Here is a 27,672-nt window from a genome sequence, read left to right as displayed (position 1 = left end):
CGAGCCTTTTATTTTAATTCTTGATGCACATAGATACAAATGAGAGCAAAAATACAATAATTTCATCTATATAATCAAAAACTCAAATTCAAAACCTCTAACCAATCATTCCACCACGATCTCTCATTTTTCTTAGTGTTTTTTTTTGTTGGTTACTCATTTGTAACTGTTTTTTAATAGAGCGCGGGAATGATTTAACGTACAAATACCAATCAACTTTCTTCAACAATGGGGTCCTGTCTGTTTTCACTTTTTCGTCCTCTGTATTAAAAACCCAAAGCAAAGCAAAGTGCGCCTTCTCTCTCTCTTCTTCTTCTTCATTTCATTCAAAAAAGTAGCCAATTTCTTTACAATATCTCCATTAAAGCTAAAATAAAGCAAACCCAAAATCCCACAAACAAACAAAATTTCCAAAGCAAAAAAGGAGAAGGAAGCTCAAAAAATCATTGTTACTAGTCTGTCACATCACATTCTTTTCTTGTTCATAGAGTAATCAAAAGCTAAAGTTCCATCCAAAGTATCTCCACAAGACAAACACATTAAGTAATACTTACTAATATATAAAAGTAGTATGTATTTCAAACAACCAGAGGATTTGGGGAAAAAAACCCTAGTTTGGTTTTGTTGTAAATTATGGCGAGTACCAGTGGGACGAAGGCTGAAGGGGGTGTGGGCCCACCTAGAACTGCCTCTAGGAGGGTTTCTAAAGCACCCACTATGGTAGACCCTGCTGCCGGAGAAGATCAGAATTCATTAGACAGTGAACTTGTGCCGTCGTCTTTGGCGTCTATTGCTCCTATTCTTCGTGTTGCTAATGAAGTCGAGAAGCAGAATCCTAGAGTTGCTTATCTATGTAAGAATAGCTACAAGATTTTATCTTTTTTTTTTTTTTTTAAGTTTATGCTATGATGAAGTATGAGTACACTCTCCATTTGTGCGATAACACTACTAGATATATCGTCGTTGTTAGGTATAAGCTAAATTGATATTTTCTTACTCTATTTAATTTCAAGTCCTTAGTTTTTTTCTTATAAAATTTTTTGAGATTTGGATGAAGATTTCATTTTTGGTTCTATGATTGTGTCTTCCCAGCTTGATCGAATCTTGACTTGTCCAGTGATGCCTTGCTACCTCCCACCAGCATAAGTAGTAGTAACTCTACCCACACCACTAAGATGTAGGCAGATAGGAAGTGATATTATTGTTTAATTTTTTCTTGGTTTTGTGGTTATATGACCAATAAGAGGATATTTTGAATATTTCTTTTTTTTTTTTTACGACAAGGGAAACCCGCAGCCGCTATCCTTTTTGGGTGCGCACAGGGTAAAACCCTGCTCCTATGCAATAGCTCGCAAACCATCTAGGAGAGGTAACTCGCACCAGGCAAGCCTGGTGCGACGAGCTCGACCCAGAAGGCAAACCCCTTGCTTTCGCTGGCAAGGGGTTTTGAACTTGAGACCTCCAACATGGAAGTCCCAAGCTCAAACCACCCGAAGGGTTTTTGAATATTTCTGTTGGTCAAGTTAAATGAACATGGGAAGTCATTTAGGTTATATCTGAAATGAACCGATGTATATGGACCTCATAATATTTGTTGGATGAGTAATTGGTGATTTGAGGCACAATGGTTATGAAGAACTTGGATGTAGTTATTTTCTCTATTTAAATATAATAAACACACGTAGTAGATATAGCGAGTATTTTAAGCAACTTTACATGATGTGGAATTTTGAAGATGTACGTCAGTGTTTTGACCTATGGGATGAACGGGCTTGGTTCTATTCGTTAGGATTTTATTTTGTTGAAATGCAGTCATATCAAAGCTACGATCACGTAGTTTAACTAACATGCATAGTTCTGCCGAAGGCAGAACTAACTTTTACGCCTTGGAAGGAGCAGAAGAAAACTTGATGTGATGTTTGAATTAGTGGTAAATAATATAATATTTACCTTATCAAAAAAGAAGAAGGGAATTTAGTGGTAAATATCATTAAAGAATACCTAGCTTGTATTCTTTAAAATGATTAGGACCAGTAACGACTAGATTGAGCATCGGCTATCTGGGAAGAGTTCTTATGTGTTTTTTTCAAATGAAGCCCAACATGTAAACAATAATGTCTCTTATGAATCACTCGTCCGGAGAAAAAGAAGACTTTTTATGATCCTATGTTTGGCAGCTCAAATTAGTGGTGCATTTAATCATAAATTCATGAACAATGAGGACATTGTTACCAACAAGTCAATAACCTTTCATCCAGATGAGACACACATGCCTCTTGTCTTTTATAGAACTACATTTCTTTTTCTGAAACTGTATTTATAGAGAGGTATAATAATGTTTTTCCAAGTTAGAATTCTTTATGAGGAACACAAAAGTTGGGCTTATGAGGGAGGAGAAAACATTGAAACAATTTGGCATTGTGGCCTTGATCAAATCTCTAACACATTTTTATTGTAGTCTGTATGAAAATCACCTCGAAGTTGCTATACTTTAAGAATCATAAGATGATCTCTATATATTACTTTAGAGACTCTAAACTAAATTTGTGTACTGTCCATGACTCCTGTGCTCAACCGATTATTTACCGTTTATGTTGGGAACTTTTTCTGAGGGCGTGAATGCTTTCTTAGGTTTCGTTTGACTGGGATAAGATGTGTGAAATATGTATCATTAATACTGGTGGTCTCTTGGTTTTATTTAAAAAAGATGCAGTGTCATGATTAGTCATATTGCACAAATAGACCTTAATTAAGTATTATGTTAAGAAAAAATCAATTGTCTTTTATGCTTTCTTGTCTTGACTTGGTGCCACTAGTTGTCTTCATTGATATTCTATTTATCTTCCTCTTGTTTCTTTTCCTGTTTTTATATTTTTAAATTAGGTCGTTTCCATGCTTTCGAAAAAGCTCATAGGATGGATCCAACATCAAGTGGACGCGGCGTTCGTCAATTCAAGACATACCTGTTACATAGACTTGAAAGGGTAGGAACATCATATGCAAAGCTTTGTGGTTTTATATTTCTTATAAAAGTTCCTTCTTAAGTGTACTCTGGTGCATGCTGTTTGGTATAGCCATAGATGGGAGGACTTTCCACAAGTTGACATGGAGGAGTGACTTAAGCAGATTCTTTGTAGAGGACTACATCTCTGGGTTTTACTATAGGCTCCCTCTAAAACATACTTATGGAATTATTTCACATTTTAGCCAGTATCTGCACCATTCAACTAATTTCCCAGTAGGTTGGGATATGGCGTCAATGTGTACCAAAAATAATTTCTTTCCTTTTAGTGGTGTTCACTCTCTGGAGGACATGCTACTTCATCATCGGGGTTGAAACACGTTTCTTCCTGTTTCTTGTTTAGATGTCAAGACTCTGTCATTGTGACAACTAACTTCCATTTGATATGTTCGTTTGACATTACCCATATTTGTTATTTCTGTCAATAAGTAGTTCATTTTCATGTTTTAATTATTTTACGTTTTTAGTGTTAAGCTTTGCAATCTCCAATGATTAGTATGACGTAAACTTTGTACCATTTTTGTTGATTGTAGGAAGAAGAAGAAACTCAACCTCAACTTGCCAGAAGTGATCCTAGAGAAATTCAGAAATTTTACCAGAACTTCTATGAGGAAAATATCAGAGATGGCCATCAAACAAAGAAACCGTAAGATTTCGACCTGAATTTCGTGGCTTTCTTGTATTTCTTTTGTCATTGGCCTACCTTTGTTCATTTAATTACTGGTTAATTTTGCATTATTAGAGAGGAGATGGCTAAGATCTATCAAATTGCAAGTGTACTATATGATGTGCTGAGGACAGTGGTACCCTCTTCAAAAGTGGAAGATGAGGTTATATTTGTGTTCTTACGTAGTCCTTGGAATTTTCCAGTACTTATTCCTCTTTGGGAACTTTAAGCTCTAGTATCTTCGTTTTCACAGACAAAAAGATATGCCAAAGATGTCGAAGAGAAAAGAGATTATTATGAGCACTACAACATTCTTCCTATTTACGCTGCTGGAGTCAAACCAGCAATAATGGAACTACCTGAGGTTATACGAATCGCTTTAATCTCAGTTTCATTTGCTGACATGCTCCTTTTGCATGATTATATAGGACTTTTGTATCTCATTTTCATCACAGAAAAGATTGATGTATTTCTCTTTCTTGATCAGATCAAGGCTTCTCTTCGAGCTATAAGAAATATGGATAATCTTCCCGTTCTCAGAATGCCTGATGACAAGGATAAGTCAGTCAATGATATACTCGAATGGCTTGCTTCAGCCTTTGGCTTCCAGGTAAAATATACTGATCACGACTCTCCACGCACGTGCTCCAGAACTTATTGTCGTATGTAAGGCAACATGCTTAAGTGGCCATAACCTGTTGCAGTGTTTTGTACGCACAGTTTTTCATTCGCACCAACGAAATTTCAAGTTCTGGAAGGGTAGAATGTGTTGTACAAAAAGTGACACTGGTTGAATATTTAATGTTCATTTCGCTCTTCGCTAGTGTAAATTTTCCTTGTGAAAGTTTATTGCCTTAGACAGCAGGGTCAGGTTAATGAGATTTTGGTGTCACCATTTTGGGAGTTAAAGGGCAAAGTTGAGTGGAAGGAGTACTAACTGAATTTCCTAGAATATGAGATTGGGCTGGCCCTGAAAGATCACTCCCTTCTGTTTGAACTCATTCCACTTTAAAAAAATCATGTATCTGAAGTCTGTTTTGTTGAACCATGTTTGCATTTTAACTGCCACCTTTCTGAAACCTATCACTTCCCGGCTTCTTATTATGAATTATGAGTACCACCTGTTTGGAACCCATTTCCTGCATAATTCTGCGGAAGTATCTTTATTTGATATGCATAGCTTCCTGGATCTTCCCTTGGCTGTATGATGATAATAATGCGTTCAAGGTCCATGACAAATCTTTGTTGAAGAACACTCCAGCATTTTTAATTCTGCTTATAAAGTTATTTTCTTTTGTCATCAACAAATTGTATGAAGCACATGTGCCATCCAGTTTAAAATGAGCAGAACTTATGAATGAGATTTTTTTTCTCTCTAACATGTAAAGCATATCTGATCTCATTTAGTTATTTGTTTACTGAAGTGTTCACCAAATTCATGTGAAACCTACACACTTACCTAAATTCATGAGTCCCTATGAACTTCTAAGGCACTTTAAACACTTCCTTGATGAAATCCTACACTTTGCAAGTCTCCCTTGTTGAAAGAAAACCACCTGCTAGTCTGTGATTGTCTTTTAATTTCTGTTGCATCACACTTGGAGTGCTGTGAGACATGTTACGACAGACCTTGGTATTCATGAATGCATGTACCACCCTCTGGGAAGCTATCTCCTTGAGTTTGCCTTGGTTCTGTCAATTGCATTCTGGTACTATATCTGATGCTTTAAAACAAAGATGTGGCATTTAGCATTTTTTTTCCGATTAGCTTCTAGTACATATCCTTCAACATGCTGATAGTTGAGATTCCTAACTTCATCTTACTGCTGATTTATTGGAATCAAGAAAGCAAATGTGGCAAATCAGAGGGAGCACTTAATATTGCTACTTGCAAATATGGATATAAGAAACAAGAGTGTTGATGATGATGCAAATTATAATGAGGTAACTGTATCTGCTCATTTGATAATAACACTAGTTTGATCAAATATGCATATAAATCTCTCTTTATTTTGTCTGCCTAGCAAACAACCCTTTTGTCATTTTTCTCTTGAAAATTGAGTACAAGAGAACATTTTTGCAGTTGGACACCTATACAGTTAAGCAGCTGAAGGATAAAATATTCAAAAACTATGAATCATGGTACAAATATTTGCACTGTCCAACAAACCTCAGGTGAGCCTAGTAGTGATCATGAAATTACAAGAATAACTTTTTAGAATACGTCAAATATGTTTAAATTATTAAATGAAAAAAATATATTACTCCTTCCATCCCAATGAAGCAGTTCAGTGAACTAATTTTGAACTTGAACTTGTTCATTGTTGGTGTAAGTATGAACCTCAGTTCATTATTCGTTTTGATGTTAAAATTACATACTTAGAAATTACATAGAAAGTAATTTAATCCAATATTTTAGGGTGTTTGGCCATGAATACCAAAAAAAATTCACTTTATTTGGAATTTTTGAAATTGAAGATGTGTTTGGCCATACTTTTTGCAAAGAATATTTTAGCATTTGAATGTACTTTTCCTAAATATGATTTACACCCCAATTTCTAAAAATTAGAAAAATCACCCAACATGATAATTTACATGAAATATACAATCAAGTTTGTAAAATAGTAATATCTCAAGTATATAGTCACATAATGTCAGAGATTAGATCTCATATATCATATATGAGCTATTGCATACTATTGTAAATATTTTTCACTTTATTTGAAAATTTTGAAGTTGGAGTTGTTTTTGGTTATAATTTTTGCAAATAATATTTGGTTGTTTGAGTGTAAATTTTCCTAAAAAAACATGAAATATTGTCTAAATGAGAAATAAAAAATTTAGGGTATAATTTGAAAAATAAAAATATAGTAAAAGTGAAAAAAGTTAACAAGGTTTTGGGTGCTTTCCAAATTCCAAATACAACTTGAAGTTGTATTTGGAATTTTTGGTCAAATGCCTGGCTTATAAAAAAGGGACAGGAAGTGATTTTCTCTTGCTTGGCGTTACGTCTTGTGTTGCAGGTTTCCGCCGGGCTGTGACAAGCAACAGTTGGAGCTTCTTTACATTGGCCTTTATCTTCTTATATGGGGGGAAGCTTCAAATATACGATTCATGCCAGAATGCCTTTGCTATATCTTCCACAATGTAAGTTTGCTTTTCTATTTATTCAGTAAAAGTCTTGGATTTGTCTAGAATCTGCTGGTCAGTTTACATCAATCACTATTCACTGCTTCTGCTGTCTCTTGTGGACTGGTGCATGTGCACTATCTCACACACTGAAGGAACTGACATGATTTCATGCCAAGATAAAAGTCTTAAGGGACACTTGGGTTTTTTTTTTCTGGAAGGGTGAGTTGAGGAACAGTGCAATAACATGTGTAATGTTACCATGTGACCTCTTCACAAAATCTGATTAGTTTTGTGATGCTTGATTGATGCGATCTTCTTCTCCATAACGAACTGTCTAGTCATGTTATACATATTGCACACATGTAATGCAATAATTTTTTCAGTATTTTGGATGGATTGTGGATATTATTCTCCATTTTTTTTTCCAGAAATAGCAACATTATTTATATAAACAGTTACCCTTCATGCGTTTGCGTGCCTTTTATACTTCAAAAATCAGATGGCACATGAGATGCATGGAATACTATTTGGCAATGTACTTCCAGTCAGTGGAGGTGCATATCAACCAGTGTCCCATGGTGAGGAGTCTTTCCTGCGGGATGTTGTGACCCCTATTTATCAAGTCATTCAGAAGGTAACTCCCAGATTTGTGCTGCTTCTTCCATAGTATTGTTGTTTATCACTTTATCTGAATTATCTTCGCTGAAAAAGGAATCTAGCAGAAACCTGAATGGGACAGCAAGCCATTCATCATGGAGAAATTATGATGATCTGAATGAATACTTTTGGTAATCAATTGTGTAGCATTGTACAATTTTTTGTTTTTACAGTCTAAGGAAGAAGAGACTTATTACTCTTCCTTTGCAGGTCAGATAAATGTTTTAAGCTGGGTTGGCCAATGGACAAAAAAGCTGATTTCTTTGTGCACTCAGATAAAAGAAATACAGCAAATGTGGTATGTGTCTTTTATCAGATATATTACCATGTCTGTAAAGGTAGCATAAGAGGCATATTCAGTAGCTATGGCGACCTTTAAACTTCCATGTCATCAATTTTATTTACTACATTTTTCCACTGTATTAAATTTGCTTCCTTAAATAAGATTTGTGATTGGTTAGCAAGGTCCCATAATAACATGTGGTCTTTGGATCAACTCTTGCTGATTTATTCAGCAGGAAAATAAATCGTACTTCAAGGATGTCGTATTCTGTTGTACTTATATATGAAAAAACGGAACAACTATCTCTGTCTGCTTCACTTACTGCCAATTGGTCTTTTGTCGGGTGATTTGATTCTTTAACAGGATGTCGCATCCTGAGGCTTGAATTAGAATTCAACCCGTTCAGATGGGATGTTAGGACACAAACATTGTGTTAGATAGGGTGTTCTTCAAATAAGCAGTTTGTTTAAGCAAGTTGAGTAGGTTTCTTTGCATCACTTTTGAATAGCATTACGAATAAAATAGTCATGAGACCTTTAGCATGTGAACTGTTGTATACTGCACATGCTTTTTGAGTTCTTTGCCTCCGTAATTTTGAGCACTAAGAGTCCTTAGCTTGAGTAAGTTACTTCCAAGTCACATTGCAGGTGTAAGAAAGGTAGAGAATGTTGTTTCTCTTTGAAGGTGATTAATAAATATAAGGTAATGACAGACATTTTGAAGATAATAGTAGTTCCTACAAAAATTTAAGATGAATTGTATTTTAAATTTCGATTTGGGGTGTAAAGAGAGTTGTGCAGATGATGCAGAATCTATGTTACAATTTTTTGGAAGAATTTTTGATTTTCAAGGAATGTAGCTTGTAGATTGTAAATTTTGCAGCCAGCACAAACTTTTTGCTGATCAGTTTAGACTTTACACTACATGTATATGTGTGTGTGTGTGTGTTTGGGGGGTGGGGGTGGGTGGTTGGGTGGTTGGGGGGGTTCAGCTGTTAAGTTATTCACTTCTCTTTTAGAGCTGCTGATAAAGAGTATGGAAGTTTTCTACTGTACCAACATGTCAAAAAATTAAAACTAGAAAAGAAAAATAAAGATGAACATTTATCCTCGACTCTGGAATAAAAGAAGGCACATTATTGCTCTTCTCTGAAAGTCTGTATCTTGACTTCTGAACCGAAGATTCTGGCGTTCCTTGGCAAGTTAACTGAGGAAATGTTCAGTTCCAGAGCTAAAGATAGTAGTTCTCGAATGAGCAATCAAAAAGATTTTGGGGCATCAAGTTCAAAATTCCAGGGATTGTCAAACTTGTAGAATTTGGCTTAACTTTGTCCTCTCATTTGCTTTAATTTAGACAGTATTCCCTCATGGTTTCCTATAATGGACTAACTTAGCTTGATTTTCAGGGACATAATAATGTTGCTACTGGAAGGAGGAAGCCTAAGGCAAATTTTGTTGAAAATCGAACTTTTTGGCACCTTTATAGGAGTTTTGATCGGATGTGGATATTTTTTATATTGGCACTTCAGGTATCTCCAGACTCATGTAAACTGCTATGTTTTATTTTCCTTGTCTCTATTAAGTATAGAACATATTTACAAGGAATGAAAAGTTAGAAATATTGAAGGAGGTAGCGGAGACAGTAAGGCCACACTCACAACCATTATAAGTTAGTAAAAACACTATTTGGAATTGAACTAATCAGCAGGTCTGAATGCAAACCAATCCCCAGTAAAATGTTAAGGATCTGACGCATCAGAATTTTGGCAATATTTCTTTGATATGATCCATTATTCTTCAGGTATATTTAGAAAACCAAACTTATTTAATCTCCAGTTAGATGCCACTGAAATGTATAGTTATCTGAGGAGCATTGCTGTCTCAGAGGAATTCCGACTTAACTTATTTAATTCTTCACTACTGAGATTTTTTTTTTTGAATAAAAATTATGTCTTACAATGGGTTTCTCGCATCCAATGGTGTGTAAAGTGGTCAAGAAGTGGGAGGAGAACCATAACGTCTCAGGTTCAAATCCCATAAGAAGGAAAATGAGGCTGTGAGAAATATTGGGAAAAAAAAATTACCTTGTCGTAAAAGAAGAAGGTAATTTTTGCATTCTGAAATGCTGCCCTGGTAGAATATTTTGAAACCCTGGTGTACTACTTTCATCGAAGTTGCTTGTGAAAGTTGTAATAAAAATATGAACAAAATGGAGAAAAAGGATTCGGTGCAAGATCAAGATGGTTGCCCTTGTCGTGGGGAGAGGGGGCAGTTCTCCCTCTTTCCAAATGCAATGCCTTCCTTTACTTACTCTCTAGTTGAAATGTTAAGAGTTGAAAAAGTCTCGTTGTTGATTAAGTAGAAGAGTTGTTCAATAGCTAAGGTCTGTTGAGGCTTTAAGCACAAAGGACGACTAAAGCACTGGCTTTAATGAAAGAGGCATCAATCAACTTAGCCCTCATTTTTGAATGGGAATTGGCTGGATGAATCATCTGAATTCTTTCCGCTTTATTAGACTCTTAGGATATCATATGTGGCCTCCTCCTTTAAGACCATCTATGCTTAGCAAAACTGACATTGGAGAATGTTAGAGCTTTCTATAAATTTGTTTGATGTATTTTATATGATTAGAGTTGAAGTTCATTGGTTTAGATTTTGCTGAATTCAAGGTGTTGAAGTGTGTAACCATCTCATCTAAAAGCTTAAAGCACGTGGTAAGTCTTTTTGATATGGATGGCGGTGAGATTTGATCTCAGAGGGTGAGATTTCATTTCAGGACCTTTGCCTACTTTGGTACCATGTTGAAGTGTGTAACCATCTCATCTAAAAGCTTAAGTTGATAGAGAGAGCACACTTTTATTATTTAATTGTATACTCAACAAAGGGGTTCATTTTTCTTTCCTGGCATTGAATTAGATGGACACTGGACTGTTCAGATTCTATAACTTGGCACATGTATGCCATATATTTACTTCACATGTCCACAGTGAGTTCTCCAATTGACAGTTAGCTGATCACTTGGAGTGTTATGAGTTCTTGCTCGGTTATTGATAATAATGAGAATATTTTACAGAAGATCATCAAGGTGGTTAATAAATGATCAAGCGCAACCCAACCATTGCCATTATTATGAGTTGGGTGCTTGGGTTTATACAATACAAGAAGATATCTTGCAAAAATACTGAAGTTTCCCTTGATTTTCATGTCATCTTTATGAAATATTTGTATTGATCTCATCTCCCTCCTTCCCTCTTCAGGCAATGGTTATCATTGCATGGAATCAGTCAGGATCTTTGTCTGTGATTTTTGATGCGGATGTGTTCAAAAGCGTCTTGAGTATTTTCATAACTGCTGCTATTCTTAACGCGTTGAGAGGTAGTTGCAGTACCTTATTTGATTTCCTTTCTCTATTGAAAGTATCATTTTTCAATCTTCTAGAAACTCTTTTATTAGAAGTGTAAGGAGTGTGCATAGGTTTTACCATTTTTCATATTGTGACTGGCTTTAGCTGAGCGTTGGTCCATATATATGTTCTTTCTGCAGCTACTTTGGACATAGTCCTCAGTCTGAGAGCTTGGAGGAGCTTAAAAATCACCCAGATTCTTCGCTACCTTCTGAAATTTGCATTTGCAGCATTCTGGGTTGTCGTCATGCCTGTTGCTTATGCAAAATCTGTTCAGGATCCAGGGGGAGTTCTGAGATTCTTCAGTAATTTGGGAGGCTATATTGAAAATGAGTCACTGTATTACTACTGTGTTGCTATTTATTTGATACCAGAAATATTGGCTGCCTTTATATTTTTCTTCCCTTTCTTGCGGAAATCCATGGAGCGCTCGAACTGGCGAATCATCAGCCTCCTTATGTGGTGGGCTCAGGTCAGCATATTTATGCTTTGATACTTACATGGACTGTGCTGTCACATTTGTCTAATAGATATACTGTATCCAGCCTAAGCTTTATGTTGGAAGAGGCATGCACGAAGACATGTTCTCCTTGTTAAAGTAAGAACTCATTTATCTTCTATCTTTACACAAATAAACAAGTCTTGTTTGATAGCTTTTCTATTCTTCTGCTCCTCTCATATTTGTTTTGGTATGCTGTTCATGAATGTGGAGCAAGGTTAGCTAATAGATAATAGTGAATACTCATAATTATGGTTGATACAGTGAACTGATCTAACAATTCATTCCCTCATTTTATTTGCTCAGGTACACTCTCTTCTGGATCATGCTCCTCATAAGCAAGCTCTCATTCAGCTACTATGTTGAGGTAATGTATTCCCTCTCTATTATTCCGTTTATCCTTATAAATCCATTTTAGCATGTCTGAGGAGTGGTTTTCTTCTTTTATGATTGGCCTTATGCCACATGTGTGAAAAAATAAATTTTAAAAATATATAAAGACGATTTTTGTAACCGTCATTGATTCCTACATAACATGACTTCAACGTAATTCTGACGTGACTGCTATGTCATGAAAAGATTGTCTTAAGATACTGATGATGTGGCTTGACATGTCATAAGATTGTCGTGAATAGACTTGCCACTTTGCATTCTACTTCAGCATATCCGTCTTGTATGTTCTTGACTTCTTTCCATGTGGCTTTTTCGAAAGGGCTAAAACAGATTATTCAGCTCTATCATCAACGCCTATTGTCATGTTATTATTGTCTGGATCTTATGATATCCTACGTAATATGACAGCTGTATTCACGACGGCATATATACGCTTGAATGATGTATTCACATCGTCATCAAGTAAAAGATCTAGATACATTAGGAGGCCCTCTCAAACTTAAGAGGAAAACTAACGTGTGCTTATTTTTGGGAACATGAAAAGTTGACACTTACGCTTGTTGAAATGATGAGAATCACTACAATAAATGTTGTTGGAATATTTTCCTCCAAAAAGTCGCTGGTAACTGCATAGCGATAGAAAGTGCTTCTTGCACTACACACGATGATGAATCTGTTCTTAATCATCGAAAAGGGATATGATGTTGCAAATCTTCAATACATTAGCTTAACCTGATCTGATAGTTCAAGGACAAGAATATCAAGGTTTAGAGGAGAGTACTGGTTGGATACAAAGGAGCACACTGGTCGCTGGAGAGATAGTGGCACCAAATGATCATCGGAGAGTTGAATGGTGTTCGAATAATGGTAGACAGAGTAGCGCACAGGACACTGTTACGAAGAAAATAAGAAAATATTGGTTTAGAACAATGGTAACAGAAGCTCTTTAAATTCTACCATGATCATAGAGGCTTTGATATCATGTAAAGAAAATGGACCTCGGGCTTAACTCAACCTCAAAATTTAGTTCATGAGGTGAGGATTCACCAAGCCCTTACAAGGTGACAACGACCAATGAGTTTCATTTTCTTGTAAAGAAAATGTATCTTCAGTCTAATTCAACCCCAAAAATTAGCTAATGAGTTGATGAGTGTCCAAAAACCATATAAGGATTTCTTCAACTAATATGGGATATGCCTTTCCTTGCCACATCTAGGATTGGACATTTTGAGCGTGAACAATCTATCGTAGGGGTTTGCATCGGGTAAACCTAGAATAGGGATGGATTTGGCTCGGATAGCGTGTGTATATTAAATAAAGGGCCCATTGACATGACTAACTAACAATTTACTTATGTGCTCTTTATATAAGAGTTTCACAGTATGGCAGAATGAATTTCTATGCTAATAATAAGTAAATATTCTTTAATTAAATGCAGGATATCCAAAGGTATCATATAAATTCTTCTTTAAGTTTTTCCTTCGGGTACAATGAATCTACCTTTCATTCTGAATCTCTCTTCTCAACCAGTGTCTTGTTTGTTCTAGACACACATCTTCTGTCCATGGTAAAATCTCTTCATGCCTTTGCCCATTTTCCACCATTCCAACATTCACTCCTCCGCTATTTGGTTATGGTGGAAATGCTGAGTTGGTTTGGAATTTATCAGGAGATGCCAGGCACTGTGAAAGGAGAACATTCAGTTGGAATTGTGGTACCTAGGAGAAAGACACAGGCCTGGAATGTTGCTCCGCTAGCACTTGTGCGGGTTATTTGGAGAGCAAGAAATAGAAGAGTTTTTAAGGGGTTGAGATGAATTTTGTACTATAATGGAGTTGCATTTTTACACTTAGGTGATCTGCACTCATGAAATCCCTTTATGTATATAAGGTAGAATGTCATAGCTATCACATCTTTTTGTAGGTTTTTGACATTTTTGTTTCGTTCTTGTATACGGCACTTATTTGGCCATAATAATCAATAAGGATTACTTTATAAAAAAACTGAACTAATGTCAAGATTAGTAGTTGCTGTTAGCAACATGTCTGAAACCACTATCAGAATGTGTTTAACTATCCTGCAATGTGAACTACAACTTATGTTAGATACCTCTTGCAGCTTGAAGAATATTTTCAATTCATCCTCTTCTTTTCTTGCTCAATGCAATTGTCGGTTCCCCCATCCTGCTTAACTTGCAATGGACCGTCACATCCCCAACTAAATGGAACTCGACTGGATGACCTCCATTTTGAATTTCATATGTTAAACTCTAATTTATTGAGGTCATGAGAGGAATGGTATGACAAGCATCAATGACTGTGTGTACAAACTAAATGACTGCTTTTCGAAATGGAAGTCTCTGGATGCTTTTAGCCTGGATATTTCCTTGCACATCCAGAAGTATTGATTATTTGGTTCGAGCTATTCAAACACTAAAATGTTCTTAGAAACTGTGGTGCATGGTTGATTCGTGTGCTACAAGGTTAGACATCAATGTTTCTCTATGTTGCACTTACTCGATTCTAAATTATTTGTAAGACCAATTTCTATCCCACAGACTAACATGTGCTACTTCAGAAGTATTACTTAAGATTCAACGATGTTATTGCAACTTCTATTGGAAAAAAGTGTTCACTCCCTTTGCTTCATAAAGAAGAAAATGGAAGAAAATCAAGATGAAGCTTCAGTTTTTCCTGAGATCTCTGTGTCTTTTCAGTACGAGATGGCTCTTAATTGGATGTTCTTGTTTCCTCAGTCTCTCTTTTTGCCTCCCCCTGCAGATATTGCCATTAGTGCAGCCTACCAGGACAATTATGGATATAAGAATCACAAGCTATGACTGGCATGAGTTCTTTCCACATAGTACGTCTTTGTTAAAGTTTCTTTTCACCTGATTTATTGCGAACATATAACTAAGCATTTCGCATTTGAATGTTATTCAGTGCCACATAACATTGGAGTAGTGATTGTCCTATGGGCGCCAGTCCTTCTGGTAAGTTATGGAAGAAAAATCATTTGAAAATGACAAGCTGATGTTGAGTTCTAAGAGATATGGATTGCATGCAGGTCTATTTCATGGACACACAAATTTGGTATGCTATATTCTCTACAATTGTTGGAGGGATCTATGGTGCATTCAGCCACCTTGGCGAGGTTAGAAGCAATGAATACATTCTTTGGACTGAATTATTCAGGGATAATCCTTCATGCCCTTTATTCCTCTTGAAAAACTAGTTATACTGTTTTAACTATTTCTACCTTTTTGTTTTTTTAGATAAGGACGCTAGGGATGTTACGATCACGATTTGAGTCAATTCCTTCAGCTTTTAGTGAACGTCTCGTGCCATCTTCCAAAAAAGAAAAAAAGCATAGATATGAGGTAGTAATTACTTATATATGCAAATAGATGCTCCTGTATTCTTGCATTTTCACAATTCCTAACTCCTACTTCAACTCTTTTGATGAACTTTGTGTCACTTGGTAGGATGATTCTTTGGAGAGGAAGAACATCGCGAAGTTCTCTCAGATGTGGAATGAGTTCATACTGTCCTTGCGGATGGAGGATCTGATCAGCCATAAGTGGGGACCACGCCTGAAATTCATCATGCTACTTGGTGAATAGATTTCTGCAGTTATGCACTTTTAAATTAAGTTGGTGATTCTTTTGTCGCTGTGAACTTCCAGGGAAAGAGATCTGCTTCTTGTACCGTATTCGTCAAGTGAAGTGTCTGTTATTCAGTGGCCTCCTTTTTTGCTCGCTAGTAAGGTGATACTTGATTCCTGTTGTTGATTTTAGACAATTGAAACGATCCCCTTTTTGTCTCAGTTTTTTCACCTGCATCTTATTAGATTCCAATAGCACTGGATATGGCAAAAGATTTCAGGGGAAAAGAAGATGCTGACCTGTTCCGGAAAATCAAAAGTGATGATTTTATGCGCTCTGCAGTGATCGAGTGCTATGAGACACTTAGATATTTGCTGGTTGGAATTCTGGAAGACAAAGATGACAAGATGTAAGGCAATTTCAACTACTTCACTTGTCTTTTTCTTTATCGTTGACTATCTAAAGCTGAAGGTCCAGGTCCATATTTGTCGTACCGACAGTACTTGTAATTTGTCACTAAGAATCCATATGACTTCTTGGAATTTGGTCTCTTTTATAGGGTTGTGGAGCAGATACGCAAAGAAATAGATGAAAGCATAAAAGAAAAAAGGTTCTTAAGGAAATTTCGGATGAGTGGGTTGCCCTTACTGAATGATAAATTGGAGAGATTCTTGAATCTTCTGGTTAGTGCAATACATGTATATGCACAAACAAGTAACATGATCTAAATGTTTTCTTCTCCATCTCGAATTCAGCATTTTTGATGAAATTTTGGAGGCTGAGTTTTCTGCTTGTACGTTCTGTGTGTTTGATTGTGGTACTAACAGGTGGCAGATTATGAAGAGGAAGAGGCGAAAAGATCACCTATGATTAACCTTATCCAAGATATCATGGAAATTATCATTCAAGATGTTATGTTTGATGGCCATGAGTAAGTTCTTGACAGAAATTAGTTTTCTCAGAGAACACGAGATTTACGTAATCAAATCTGCACTATGACGAGCATCTTCAATTTTGATTTACAATTTTGTTTTCTCTGTTCTTTTTTCACTAGAATTTTGGAGAGAGCTCACCAGATTGATAGAAAGGAGCAAAGATTTGAAAGGATAAATATCTATCTTACTCAGAACAGGTCTTGGAAGGAAAAGGTATTTTGAACCTGTAATTTCTTTGTTCGTTAATTCTTTATATCATGGTTTTATATCTTACTAATGCTTATTATCTGCGTCTTTAATACTCCATTTTTTCTATAGGTTATCCGGCTTAATTTGTTATTGACTGTGAAAGAGTCTGCAATTAATGTTCCTACAAATTTGGATGCTCGCCGTCGAATTACTTTTTTCGCAAACTCCCTGTTTATGAAAATGCCAGATGCTCCCAGAGTTCGTAATATGCTTTCTTTCAGGTTAGTTCTGAGCTAATTCTGGACGACCTTTATTGCTTTGCTGGTGAGTTTGTTGTTCTCTTCTTTATGAAGCATTGCTGAAGCTATAGATCAGGAACTAAGTTATGTTGGCCTGCCACATTGCTAAAGTGGTTGTTTGACAAATGAATCTCGTAGTGTTACAAAGCAAACCTTTATGATAACGGAGAATGAATTCTGATTCTTCCAATTTTCCTTCTCAAAAAAAAAATGCTATTTCTTCCAATTTGGAACATCTTCCCATTTGCTGTTTTATGTGAACAATTAATTAAAAGATGCCTGTCCATTGTTCTGCCACATATACAACTTTTATATATCGTAGAGAAAAGTTCTCACTCTTTTATTTTTCAACTCACTGTCTCATTAAATATGAGACAGAGTAAACTATTTCTACAGATGATATTTGGGTTTGTAAAGTTCTTAAAACTGTAGTTTGAAGTATGAAGAATTGGACTAGTTAGTTGAAATTGTGACATCAAGTATGGCGTGTTATTGAATACCGTTGATTATAATAGTTAGAATATCTGAAGGAGATCGTTTTCTATTTAAAGAAAGAACGTGAGGTTCACAAGGACTAAAATGGAAAGCAGATCAAGTTTTGGGGATAAAGGGAGTACACTCCCTCAATAACAGGTTTTGGAATAGCAGTTATCAACAGATGCTTGTCCTGTACAGATACCTGACAGCTGTGGTATAAGGATTTTGTGATAAAACAGCAATTGAAAAGAAATTTCTGTAGAAAATATGGGGATTCACTTTCATATATTAAAAGAATGACAAGAGGCACTTGAGAAACTTCTTGCTTTCATTTCGTCACTTGATTGGTTTGAAATGCCAATTGTCCACATACCATACGTGTTACTTTTAAATTCTTCCTCCAAATAGCTTAAAATGCGTGATATTTATGTTGCATGCCATTTCCTCATGTTGCAACTATGTGTCCGCTTGCTGTGCTGCAATTGCAGAACTAATTTCAATATGTATTTATTGTTCAGTGTCTTGACTCCTTACTATAATGAAGATGTTCTCTATTCTGATGAGGAGCTTAACAAAGAAAATGAGGATGGTATTACCACTCTGTTTTACCTTCAGAAGATATATCCAGGCGAGTGTGTAATTGTGGCTTGTTAATTACAGTGTCACGTTACAACATAGATGAAGTACTAATCTCGATTGCCTTTATTTGACCATGAAATAGATCAATGGAAAAATTTTGAGGACCGCATCAATGATCCCAAGCTTAAGGACATAAGTAAAGACAAGAATGAATTAATTCGTTACTGGGTATCATACAGAGGACAGACACTTGCAAGGACAGGTCAGATCGCAATAACATCTTTGATATTTCATACAACTTCTGACTGTAAATTTTGTTGTCACTCAACTATGCTTTCTGTTTTGTATTTTGCTCGTGGAATTCCAGTGAGAGGAATGATGTACTATAGGGAGGCTCTTGAGCTTCAATACTTTCTGGATTTTGCAGAGGACAAAGGTGCTATTTGAATTTTATTGTTTATTTGTATAACAATATATCTGTGATACTGTGAGTTGGATGTGGTTGGTGTTAACTATCTACCCTTTACATGGCAGCAATATTTGGAGGATATCGGATCATTGATATGAATCGAACAGATTACAGAGCTTTGAAGGAGCGTGCACAGGCATTGGCTGATCTGAAGTTCACATATGTAGTGTCCTGTCAGATCTATGGTGCTCAGAAGAAGTCCAGTGAACAGCGAGACCGTAGTTGTTATGTCAATATTCTGAATCTCATGTTGACGTAAGTTGGAAATTCCGACTTTTCTTCTAGGAGAAAGAAGTGGGTATCTTCATTTCTATTTTAAACCTTTCAGGTATCCATCTTTACGGGTTGCTTACATAGATGAGCGGGATGAAGCTATTAATGGGAAGTCCGAGAAGGTTTACTACTCTGTGCTGGTGAAGGGAGGTGATAAATTGGATGAGGTATGAGTGTGACTTCAAAGAAAAACAAAGGTTTTGTCAACAAATGTTTTTTCTTGAGCGATCAATTTTCACAAAATTTCAACTTTCTTTTTCATATCACTGGAATAAGTAGTAAGTGTCTTCTTGTGCTGCCATGCTAGGAAATATACCGTATCAAGCTTCCTGGCCCGCCTAAAATTGGGGAAGGGAAACCTGAAAATCAAAATCATGCCATCATTTTTACTCGAGGAGAAGCATTACAAACCATAGATATGAATCAAGTAAGTTTTTAATTTTTCTGCTTCTCCATTAACTATGTACTACGAGTCTAACTTCTTTCTTTCTAGGATAATTATTTTGAAGAAGCTTTCAAGATGAGGAATGTATTGGAAGAATTCTTGAAACCTCATAGAAAGCGAAGACCGACAATACTAGGTTTAAGGGAGCATATTTTTACTGGAAGGTTCGCAATGTTTGATGTTATAAGCCCTTGATAGCTCACACGGTTATAGAATTGCTTACTTTATCCTTTTTTTTGTAGTGTCTCTTCGCTTGCTTGGTTCATGTCCAATCAGGAGACCAGTTTTGTAACCATCGGACAAAGAATTTTAGCAAACCCCTTGAGGTGAGTCATCTGGCTGACTTCCAATGAAATATGTTTTCTGCTGATGCATAATATGTTGAAAACCTGAAGCTGCTAACGTTCAGTTCCATTGTACCACTGTATAAGACATTGATTGTTTTAGTTTTATTTTTGTGCTGGTTTTTGGTCATTTTTTAACGATTGTTGTTTGACTCTCTCTTTTACAACAACAACAACATCATATCCACTGTCTCATAAGTAGCGTCTACACAAACCTTACCCCTACCTGAGGGAGGTAGAGAGGTTGTTTCGAAGGAGCCCCAGCTGACTCTCTCTTTTAAGGAAAGAAAATTAAATGATTTTTTCATTTTCTTTCTCCTAGCTCTCTGCCTTACATATCCACTTATTCCGCATAAAATAAGTAGTAACCAGCTCAACTTTGCAAACCCTTTTCTGCTTTGTTCATGAACATTAATTAACAGTCACATGGTAATCATCCGTTTAAGGACATCAACTTTCCAGGTACTTATAATCTAACCTAACTGTAATAAAAAAAAAGAGTAATTTTGTTGAAAATATAATTAAATATTAAAATTGTGCTCTCTCTAAAAGCTTAAGCTTTTAGATGAGATGGTTACACACTTCAACATGGTGTGAGAGCAGGCAAAGGTCCTGAGATTGAATCTCACTGCCACCAATAATAAAAAGAATTTCCACGTGCTTGGCTCATAAAAATGAATCATGCCCGCACTTGAGGGGGCGTGTTGAAAATATAATGAGATAATAAAAGTGTTCTCTCTCTAAAAGTTTAAGCTTTTAGATAAAGATGGTCACACACTTCAACTTCAACAAATTTTATTGTTCTTTCCAAGAATCAGAGGTATAAATACATTTACAGTACAGTAAATTCTAATTAAGGTAACTAAGCCTTTAATTTTCTACAAATCAGCTGCCTATAAATATATCACTATATGCATGAAAAGCCTATATATGTACACCTATGTTTTTAATGTTAATCATGTTGGTACTTGGGTTCCATATAAGGCTTCCGTGAACATGTCATCCAGTTGCTTCGCATAGCCTGTAGAGATCAAGTTCTAAGAGTCCTTCGCCGCTCCCCACTTTCCAGCATGCTCAGGGCTGGACATTTTGAGCATGGACAATATGAAATTGGACCTGTTGAAGTATGTGATTATTTTATTTAAAAGCTTAAAGCTGTTAGAAAGAACACCTTTTTTTTTAAACTGGTTACAATATCTATATATCAAATTAACAAATCAGTACATGGGTTGCAATGAAACCATATTTACAAAGCACTCTCAATTTCTATTGTCCTATATGTCTATATTGAATCTAAAACATCAACAATAGAGACAATATCATTTAAGAAAATCTGTTTACACCAAAAACACAAAAGCAAGATGAACTTTAGTTTGATCTTCTGCACTCCATTCTCAACATTGTCAAAACATCTGGAATTCCTTTTCTTCCAGGTTGTCCACCTTCTCCAAGCAGGGACGATTCTCCATCTACTCATATCCTTTGCCTGTAAGCTTGTTTCCTCCCAACTAGTTAGAGCCTGTCTGACCTCAGCATAATCTTACCAGGCATGGTCCAGGATACCCCGTTGAGGTTTAAGATAATTCTACATAGTTGTGTTGTTAACTTGTTATCTTACAGTAAAGGGAAAGATGGTTAACTATGTCTGTTTTTTCTTTACAAAAAAAAATCTTGAACGCAATGGGTTTTCTCTTCTCATCAAATTATGTTGTGCAAGGGCTATTTCTTTGGCTAGTAGCCACCCAGAACAGTATACTTTGTGTGGTATTTTAGTTTTTCCAGATGTGCTTTCATGACCAGTTGGCGATAAAAGTGCCTGAGAGCAAATCCATACCATCAACTTCATATAAATGTATCGATATATACCTGGAAAGCCCATATTATTTCTTTAGCACTAACTAATGCTGGGGATAGTTTCTTCATCTCTTGCAGTGCAAGAGTCCTATTGCAGAAAAAGTTATGCAGACATGACTGTTCTTGTGCAGCTGTAAATGTTTTGAACTGATTCTTTAAGTTCAATTCTCTTGTTGAACTTTCTGGACTTGAGATGAATATATGTTTGGCTTAGTTTAGGCTATTGTTATCTTAACTGGATTGTTTGGTTCTAAAGTAGGAAAACTGAAGAGTCTTTTCCTGGTTTGGTGTTGATTTGAGCCTAATCTTTCCTGGCTATATATTTATGATTATTCTACATTTTGACACTTAAGTTACACCCTACAATATTAAATAGCCTTGTCTTTTTGTGTCTTTGTTTTTTACTTTTTCTTTTCACCTCTTTTCTGGATACAATTTGACTTTGTTAGTCTCAATTTTGTTACTCAGGACTTAGCTCTAGTAAGTTGCACAAATTTATTGCCAGACTAATATATTGCATATATCCCTGTACTTGACCAATTGCCATCCAGTAACGATCGCATGTTGATCATAAATTAGAAGCTTTCTTTGACGCTTCTTCCAGGGGTCTCTTGCCTTTTCAACTTTCAACCTTCTAATCCAACTGTGCAGAAATGGATACTATTTGATATGATCTTTTTTACTCTTAATTGCAATTCAACAGGGCTATTTATTATTTTCATTTACTGTTTTTTCTTTTAAAGATTGACTCAACTTGTTTTGTTCTTTTTAAATTTTACAGGGTAAGATTTCATTATGGTCATCCTGATATTTTCGACAGAATCTTTCATGTAACAAGGGGTGGTATTAGCAAAGCTTCTAAAACGATTAACCTGAGTGAAGATATCTTTTCAGGTGGGATAGTGTTTTCTTAATGGTGAAACTGTAAAGGCATATTTTGGTACTTAACCGGGGTGCATCTTCAGGTTATAATTCAACTTTACGTGGAGGATTCGTAACACATCATGAGTACATCCAAGTAGGGAAGGGTCGTGATGTGGGGATGAATCAGATCTCTCAATTTGAGGCAAAGGTGGCAAATGGAAATGGAGAACAAACACTGAGTCGTGATGTCTATAGGCTTGGGCGTCGATTTGATTTCTACAGGATGTTGTCGTTCTACTTCACCACAGTTGGTTTCTACTTCAGCAGCATGGTATGCAAACTGCTCTTAGTGCTATGCATACACTTCATTGCATAAAATCTTTTGAAATATGTGACTGATGAATCAAGCAAGGTTTTTGGCTAGCTGTTGTTGTAAAAACTAATATCATTTTCATGTGATCCTAAGATAGTGAAAGAAGGCATCATCTTACATATGATCCTAAGATAATACCTTCTCTTTCAGCATTCCTCAAACAGAAAGGGGAAAACTTGAAATTATATATCAGGAAAGACCATGAGGCCAACAGGCTGTTACTCTATGTACCTGGTCTTATGACATAGTATAGATGTGAAACCTCATTCTCATTGCATTTTTTGTTTCTGAACAATGTTTTGAATCTGCATTCTGCTCATTAGTATGTAGTAAACATATTCAGAATACAATTTTAAGCAACAAATTAGTTAAACCATCAGATCGTAATTCTAATATTTGGGATACAAAATAGGAGAAAAATAAGTCTCGGGCTTGTCCCTGCATTTATTGCTCGTCACTTGCAGCTCTTTACAAGTGTACTGTGTGAAAGAATTTATCTAGTGAGAAGCTAAGCTAATTCCTTCGCTTACATAACCTAAATACAAAGATTGGTTCCGAGTGCTGATTTCTTACTTACCTTTATTGATCTACAAGGAAGTTCAGATATTTTTGTGTTCTCTTGTTGCTACACTAGCAGTAGTTATCCAGTCCTCCCAGAAAAAAATGAGTTCCTGTCTCCTTTAGTTTCAAAATTTTTCTTATAATTTATATCTGCTGGCAACTGGAGTTTTATTCTGTAGTCAATTTTCCAGGCTACAGTGCTTACTGTCTATGTGTTTCTATATGGACGGTTATATATGGTCTTGAGTGGATTGGAAAAGCGAATTCTGGAGGATCCCACAGTTCGTCAGTCCAAAGCTCTTGAAGAGGCTATGGCTCCCTCATCTATATCTCAGCTGGGCTTGTTGCTTGTACTCCCTATGGTAATGGAAATTGGGCTGGAGAGAGGATTTCGCACGGCCCTGGGTGATTTTGTAATAATGCAGCTGCAGCTTGCTTCTGTATTTTTTACATTCCAACTCGGAACAAAAGCACATTATTACGGTAGAACTATCTTGCATGGAGGTTCTAAATATCGAGCTACTGGTCGTGGCTTTGTTGTTTTTCATGCAAAGTATGCAGATAACTACAGGATGTATTCTCGCAGTCACTTTGTCAAGGGGCTTGAGCTGTTTATGCTGTTAATTGTCTATGAAGTCTATGGGGAATCATATCGTGAATCACAGTTATACTTGTTTGTTACTATTTCAATTTGGTTCTTGGTAGGTTCCTGGTTGTTTGCTCCCTTTGTGTTCAATCCGTCTGGTTTCGACTGGCAAAAGACAGTAGATGATTGGACAGATTGGAAGAGGTGGATGGGAAATCGTGGAGGCATTGGGATTTCACCGGATAAAAGTTGGGAATCTTGGTGGAATGGGGAGCAGGAACATCTAAAACACACAAATCTAAGGGGTAGAGTGATTGACATTATCCTTGCCTTCCGCTTTTTCATTTTCCAGTATGGAATTGTCTATCACCTTGATATAGCTCACGGCAGCAGAAATTTACTGGTAAGAACTTACTTGTCATTATATAGTTTTAACTTTTGTCTCTCCTTTTTGAAGAAGAGTCTTACAGTTTCCATTAAATCATCTCATACAGGTGTATGGACTTTCTTGGTTTGTTATGCTAACCGCTCTTCTGGTCTTGAAGGTACTTACTTACCTCTTAGCTTGCTTGACACATTACAACTTAACTAACCCCAATATGTTGGAAGTGGGTGAAGTAATCACATTTACCATCTTACTGTTGATGGGGGTGAATTGTTGTTTAAACAGATTGCATAATTCTATCTTTCCTAGTTATGTCTATCCACTGAATATTTAGGTTCTTTTAATTGCAAAATATCAGCTTCGTCGACAGTCCTCTAGCTTTATAACTTGATCTATCAGAGTAATTCATGCTGCACCTTTCTATATGTTTGAACTGGATACGCGAAACATTATGAAGGAACAATTATACATGCTTATTTTGGACTTGATATGTTTATCTAATCATGCTTCTTGTTATTTTGCTCGCTATAGATGGTATCAATGGGCAGACGAAGATTTGGGACTGATTTTCAGCTCATGTTCAGAATTCTGAAAGCACTTCTATTCCTTGGATTCGTATCTGTCATGACTGTGTTATTTGTTGTTTGTGGCCTGACCATGAGTGATCTATTTGCTGCCATTCTTGCCTTCGTACCGACAGGCTGGGGCATTCTTCTTGTAAGTTCATTTTCTTGTATATCTAAGGATCATCTATTTTTGTTCTGTTTCTTGCTATTTGGTTTGTTATTTGACTCCCCCCCCCCCCCCCCCCTCTTTTACATTCTTTCAATTTGATTTACTTAGAAAGTTAAACTCTTCTCTTCAATTAGTGATCTAATTCTTGGTAATTTTTGTTTCTACGTATTATCATAGACCATTGTCCTTTAATTTTTCTTACTATATGTTGTTTTTTTCGTACGTCGATTACCTTATTATTTTTTTGTTGTTACTATTTCTTTTTTCAGCATACTTCGCCATGCTGTCTTTATTTTCTTGTCATGGCTTCTTCTTTTCCTATTTCTTTTTCCCAACTGCTTTGAAATGCTTTTCCTTGATCCAAGGGTCTATCGGAAACAACCTCTCTACCTTGGAAGTAGTGTTTATGTCTGTGTAGACTCTATCCTCCCAAGACCCCACACTTTTGGGATCACACCAGGAATGTTGTTGATCTTATTCTTGGTAATATTGCCATAGCAACTTCTGCTGCTGTTTCTCCAATAAGCTACTAGAATGAAATGAATGTTTCCCACTGTTAAGTCATACAACTAATGTACTTGCATGTTAAAATATAGCTTCATCTGATCTTTTACACCTTTGTGATTAATTTCTTCCTTTATGTTCAAAGATTGGTCAAGCATGCAGGCCCTGTTTTAAGGGACTTGGAATTTGGGATTCAGTGATGGAGTTGGCACGGGCATACGAATGCATCATGGGTCTGTTCATATTCGCGCCAGTTGTGGTCTTGTCTTGGTTCCCATTCGTATCAGAGTTCCAGACGCGGTTGCTCTTCAACCAGGCGTTCAGTAGAGGTCTCCAGATTTCAATGATTCTTGCTGGGAAGAAAGACGAATCATCACACTCTTGAAGTTTTTGTTGCTATTGTTAACCACAGTTAAATCTAGGCATTACTACTGATGAATGCACAAAGAAATCTTCTTATTGAATAGAGTTCAAAATCATAGATGTGTAAAAACATTTTGTAGCAAGTTTTAGATTTATTACATACTTGTACTTCATTCAGATGATTAATATTTAATTCATTAATACTCGTGGTTCTTGAAACATATCATCAGGCTTCGTATTTTTGTTTTTGTGAAATGAATGGTTAGCTATTATTATACTAGAGCAGAGTTTATCATCCTTAATTATAATGAATAATATTGTTCTATTGGTATTTGGTATTTTTGGCTCTCTCTTTTTAATTTTTCTTTTGTATGCATATTTTTTGGCATCACAATCATTTATGAAAGACAGCCACCAGCCAAAATTCTTGATTCTGATGTGATTTTAATAATAGGATGTCATATTAATGTTTATAATTTCATGCTAATGTCCCTTTTCATCCTAAATTAGTATATACATATTTGTCCCAATTAGAGTAGAAAAACATGCAAATAATTACTCCATCTGTTGACATAATAGCAAAAATTAGTTCTTTATCTAACTTGTACATATCTAATTCATATTTCTCAAGGAGCATTATAATTATATAAAGCATCTAATTATTGTGCAAAGTAATTTTACACTTGCAAAATATGAATCATACATAATTTGAAAGAAGTTACTCTAATGATAAAATAACAGCTTGAATGAAAAAAAAAAAAAACACAAGAGAAAATAAAGTTGAAATTTACTATATCAATAAAAAGATACAAGTTTGAGCTTTGTAGGTGAAAAACTGCATTTCATTTATGAGGCTTCAAGTACGTATTAGGTTGAAATTAGGTAAGACCGAGGAAGCTTGGATCGAAGAAAAATTATACTATTTAATTATTTATTCATATCCTACTAAATATGAAGTTGTTTTTATTAGAAAACACTTTATAATTTATTCTTAAATAAAAATTTTTAACATAAATTTAAATTTAATCAGACTTTAATTTAATAGTGAAATGAAACGTCGAATAAGAATTCGAAAAAAGGATTAAGCATAATAAGACAGAGTAGCTGAATAGTAGTTTGTTGCGTGCCTTTACTGTTCTTCTGTGTGATACATACATTTTTTATTTTATTAGATTCATCTATTTTTGTCAAATAGTATTTCCTGTATCAATCCTATAGAAATTGACTAACGTTTACATTTAATTAATTAACTGCCTAATAAATACACAAAAATACCAATCCATGTAATTACAATTCTTGGCATATTGTTTATATATAATAATATGAATTTACAGTCTGATGAGGTGACACATGATAAGACATAAAAATTTCCATGATGCACTTTGATACTATAATTAATTTAAAAAATACACCACATAAACTATAACAAAATTTATTTTTTGAGAGAAAAATATTCAACTAATTATTCTTTATTGGTTATAGTTCCACCTGTGATTATATTATTAGTGAGTTAGATACAAACTACAACAAATATAACAATATTTCAATTCCAAACAAATTGAAATATACGATATAAATTCTCACTAATTACCATTATATCTTATCTATCTATTCAAGCTCAATTACGTAATCCAACAAAGAAAAGAATTGATAATTTCTTTTCGTCTATCTAAACTAGTTTTAATATTGTTGATAGATATAAATACCTAATAGCAATATGCATGATTTTTTTTCCAGTAATTTTTCATTTATCCTCTAGCACGATTCAAACCCTCAAC

General features: G+C 35.5%; 1 protein-coding gene across 2 annotated transcripts; it reads left to right on the top strand.

Annotated features, from left to right (window-relative positions):
- Positions 1-229: 229 nt before the first annotated feature.
- LOC101249281 (callose synthase 7-like) lies at positions 230-26,117 on the top strand. 2 transcript variants are annotated; one of them, XM_010325327.4, is made up of 42 exons: positions 230-853; positions 2,884-2,984; positions 3,556-3,668; positions 3,765-3,852; positions 3,943-4,053; positions 4,177-4,299; positions 5,535-5,633; positions 5,773-5,864; positions 6,713-6,836; positions 7,321-7,455; positions 7,533-7,609; positions 7,689-7,776; positions 9,167-9,289; positions 11,018-11,135; positions 11,304-11,635; positions 11,709-11,761; positions 11,969-12,029; positions 14,836-14,917; positions 14,998-15,047; positions 15,122-15,208; positions 15,330-15,434; positions 15,540-15,634; positions 15,740-15,821; positions 15,905-16,068; positions 16,219-16,342; positions 16,487-16,590; positions 16,714-16,807; positions 16,913-17,064; positions 18,078-18,187; positions 18,281-18,400; positions 18,506-18,574; positions 18,673-18,862; positions 18,936-19,047; positions 19,188-19,307; positions 19,374-19,489; positions 19,568-19,651; positions 22,305-22,417; positions 22,489-22,718; positions 23,513-24,310; positions 24,402-24,452; positions 24,824-25,009; positions 25,677-26,117. In XM_010325327.4, the coding sequence occupies exons 1-42, from the start codon at positions 634-636 to the stop codon at positions 25,914-25,916; spliced, it is 5,736 nt and encodes a 1,911-aa protein (XP_010323629.1). In that variant the 5' UTR covers positions 230-633; the 3' UTR covers positions 25,917-26,117. The 2 variants fall into 2 exon arrangements, with proteins under 2 accessions (XP_010323629.1, XP_069143623.1); XM_069287522.1 differs by lacking the exon at positions 2,884-2,984 and having other exon boundaries at positions 231-853.
- The last annotated feature ends 1,555 nt before the right edge of the window (positions 26,118-27,672 follow it).

Source organism: Solanum lycopersicum, chromosome 7 (assembly GCF_036512215.1).
Source record: "Solanum lycopersicum chromosome 7, SLM_r2.1".
Classification (NCBI taxonomy): domain Eukaryota; kingdom Viridiplantae; phylum Streptophyta; class Magnoliopsida; order Solanales; family Solanaceae; genus Solanum; species Solanum lycopersicum.
The sequence above is the reverse complement of the archived record's forward strand: the minus strand, read 5'-3'. Positions and strand labels throughout refer to the sequence as shown.

What these genes read in the sequence shown, in the direction of transcription:
- LOC101249281 (XM_010325327.4), top strand. Translation starts at nt 634, where the DNA reads ATGGCGAGTACCAGTGGGACGAAGGCTGAAGGGGGTGTGGGCCCACCT. An exon ending in GCATGAGTTCTTTCCACATA is followed by an intron (nt 14,918 to 14,997) that starts GTACGTCTTTGT and finishes AATGTTATTCAG; the next exon opens with TGCCACATAACATTGGAGTA. An exon ending in CATTCAGCCACCTTGGCGAG is followed by an intron (nt 15,209 to 15,329) that starts GTTAGAAGCAAT and finishes TTGTTTTTTTAG; the next exon opens with ATAAGGACGCTAGGGATGTT.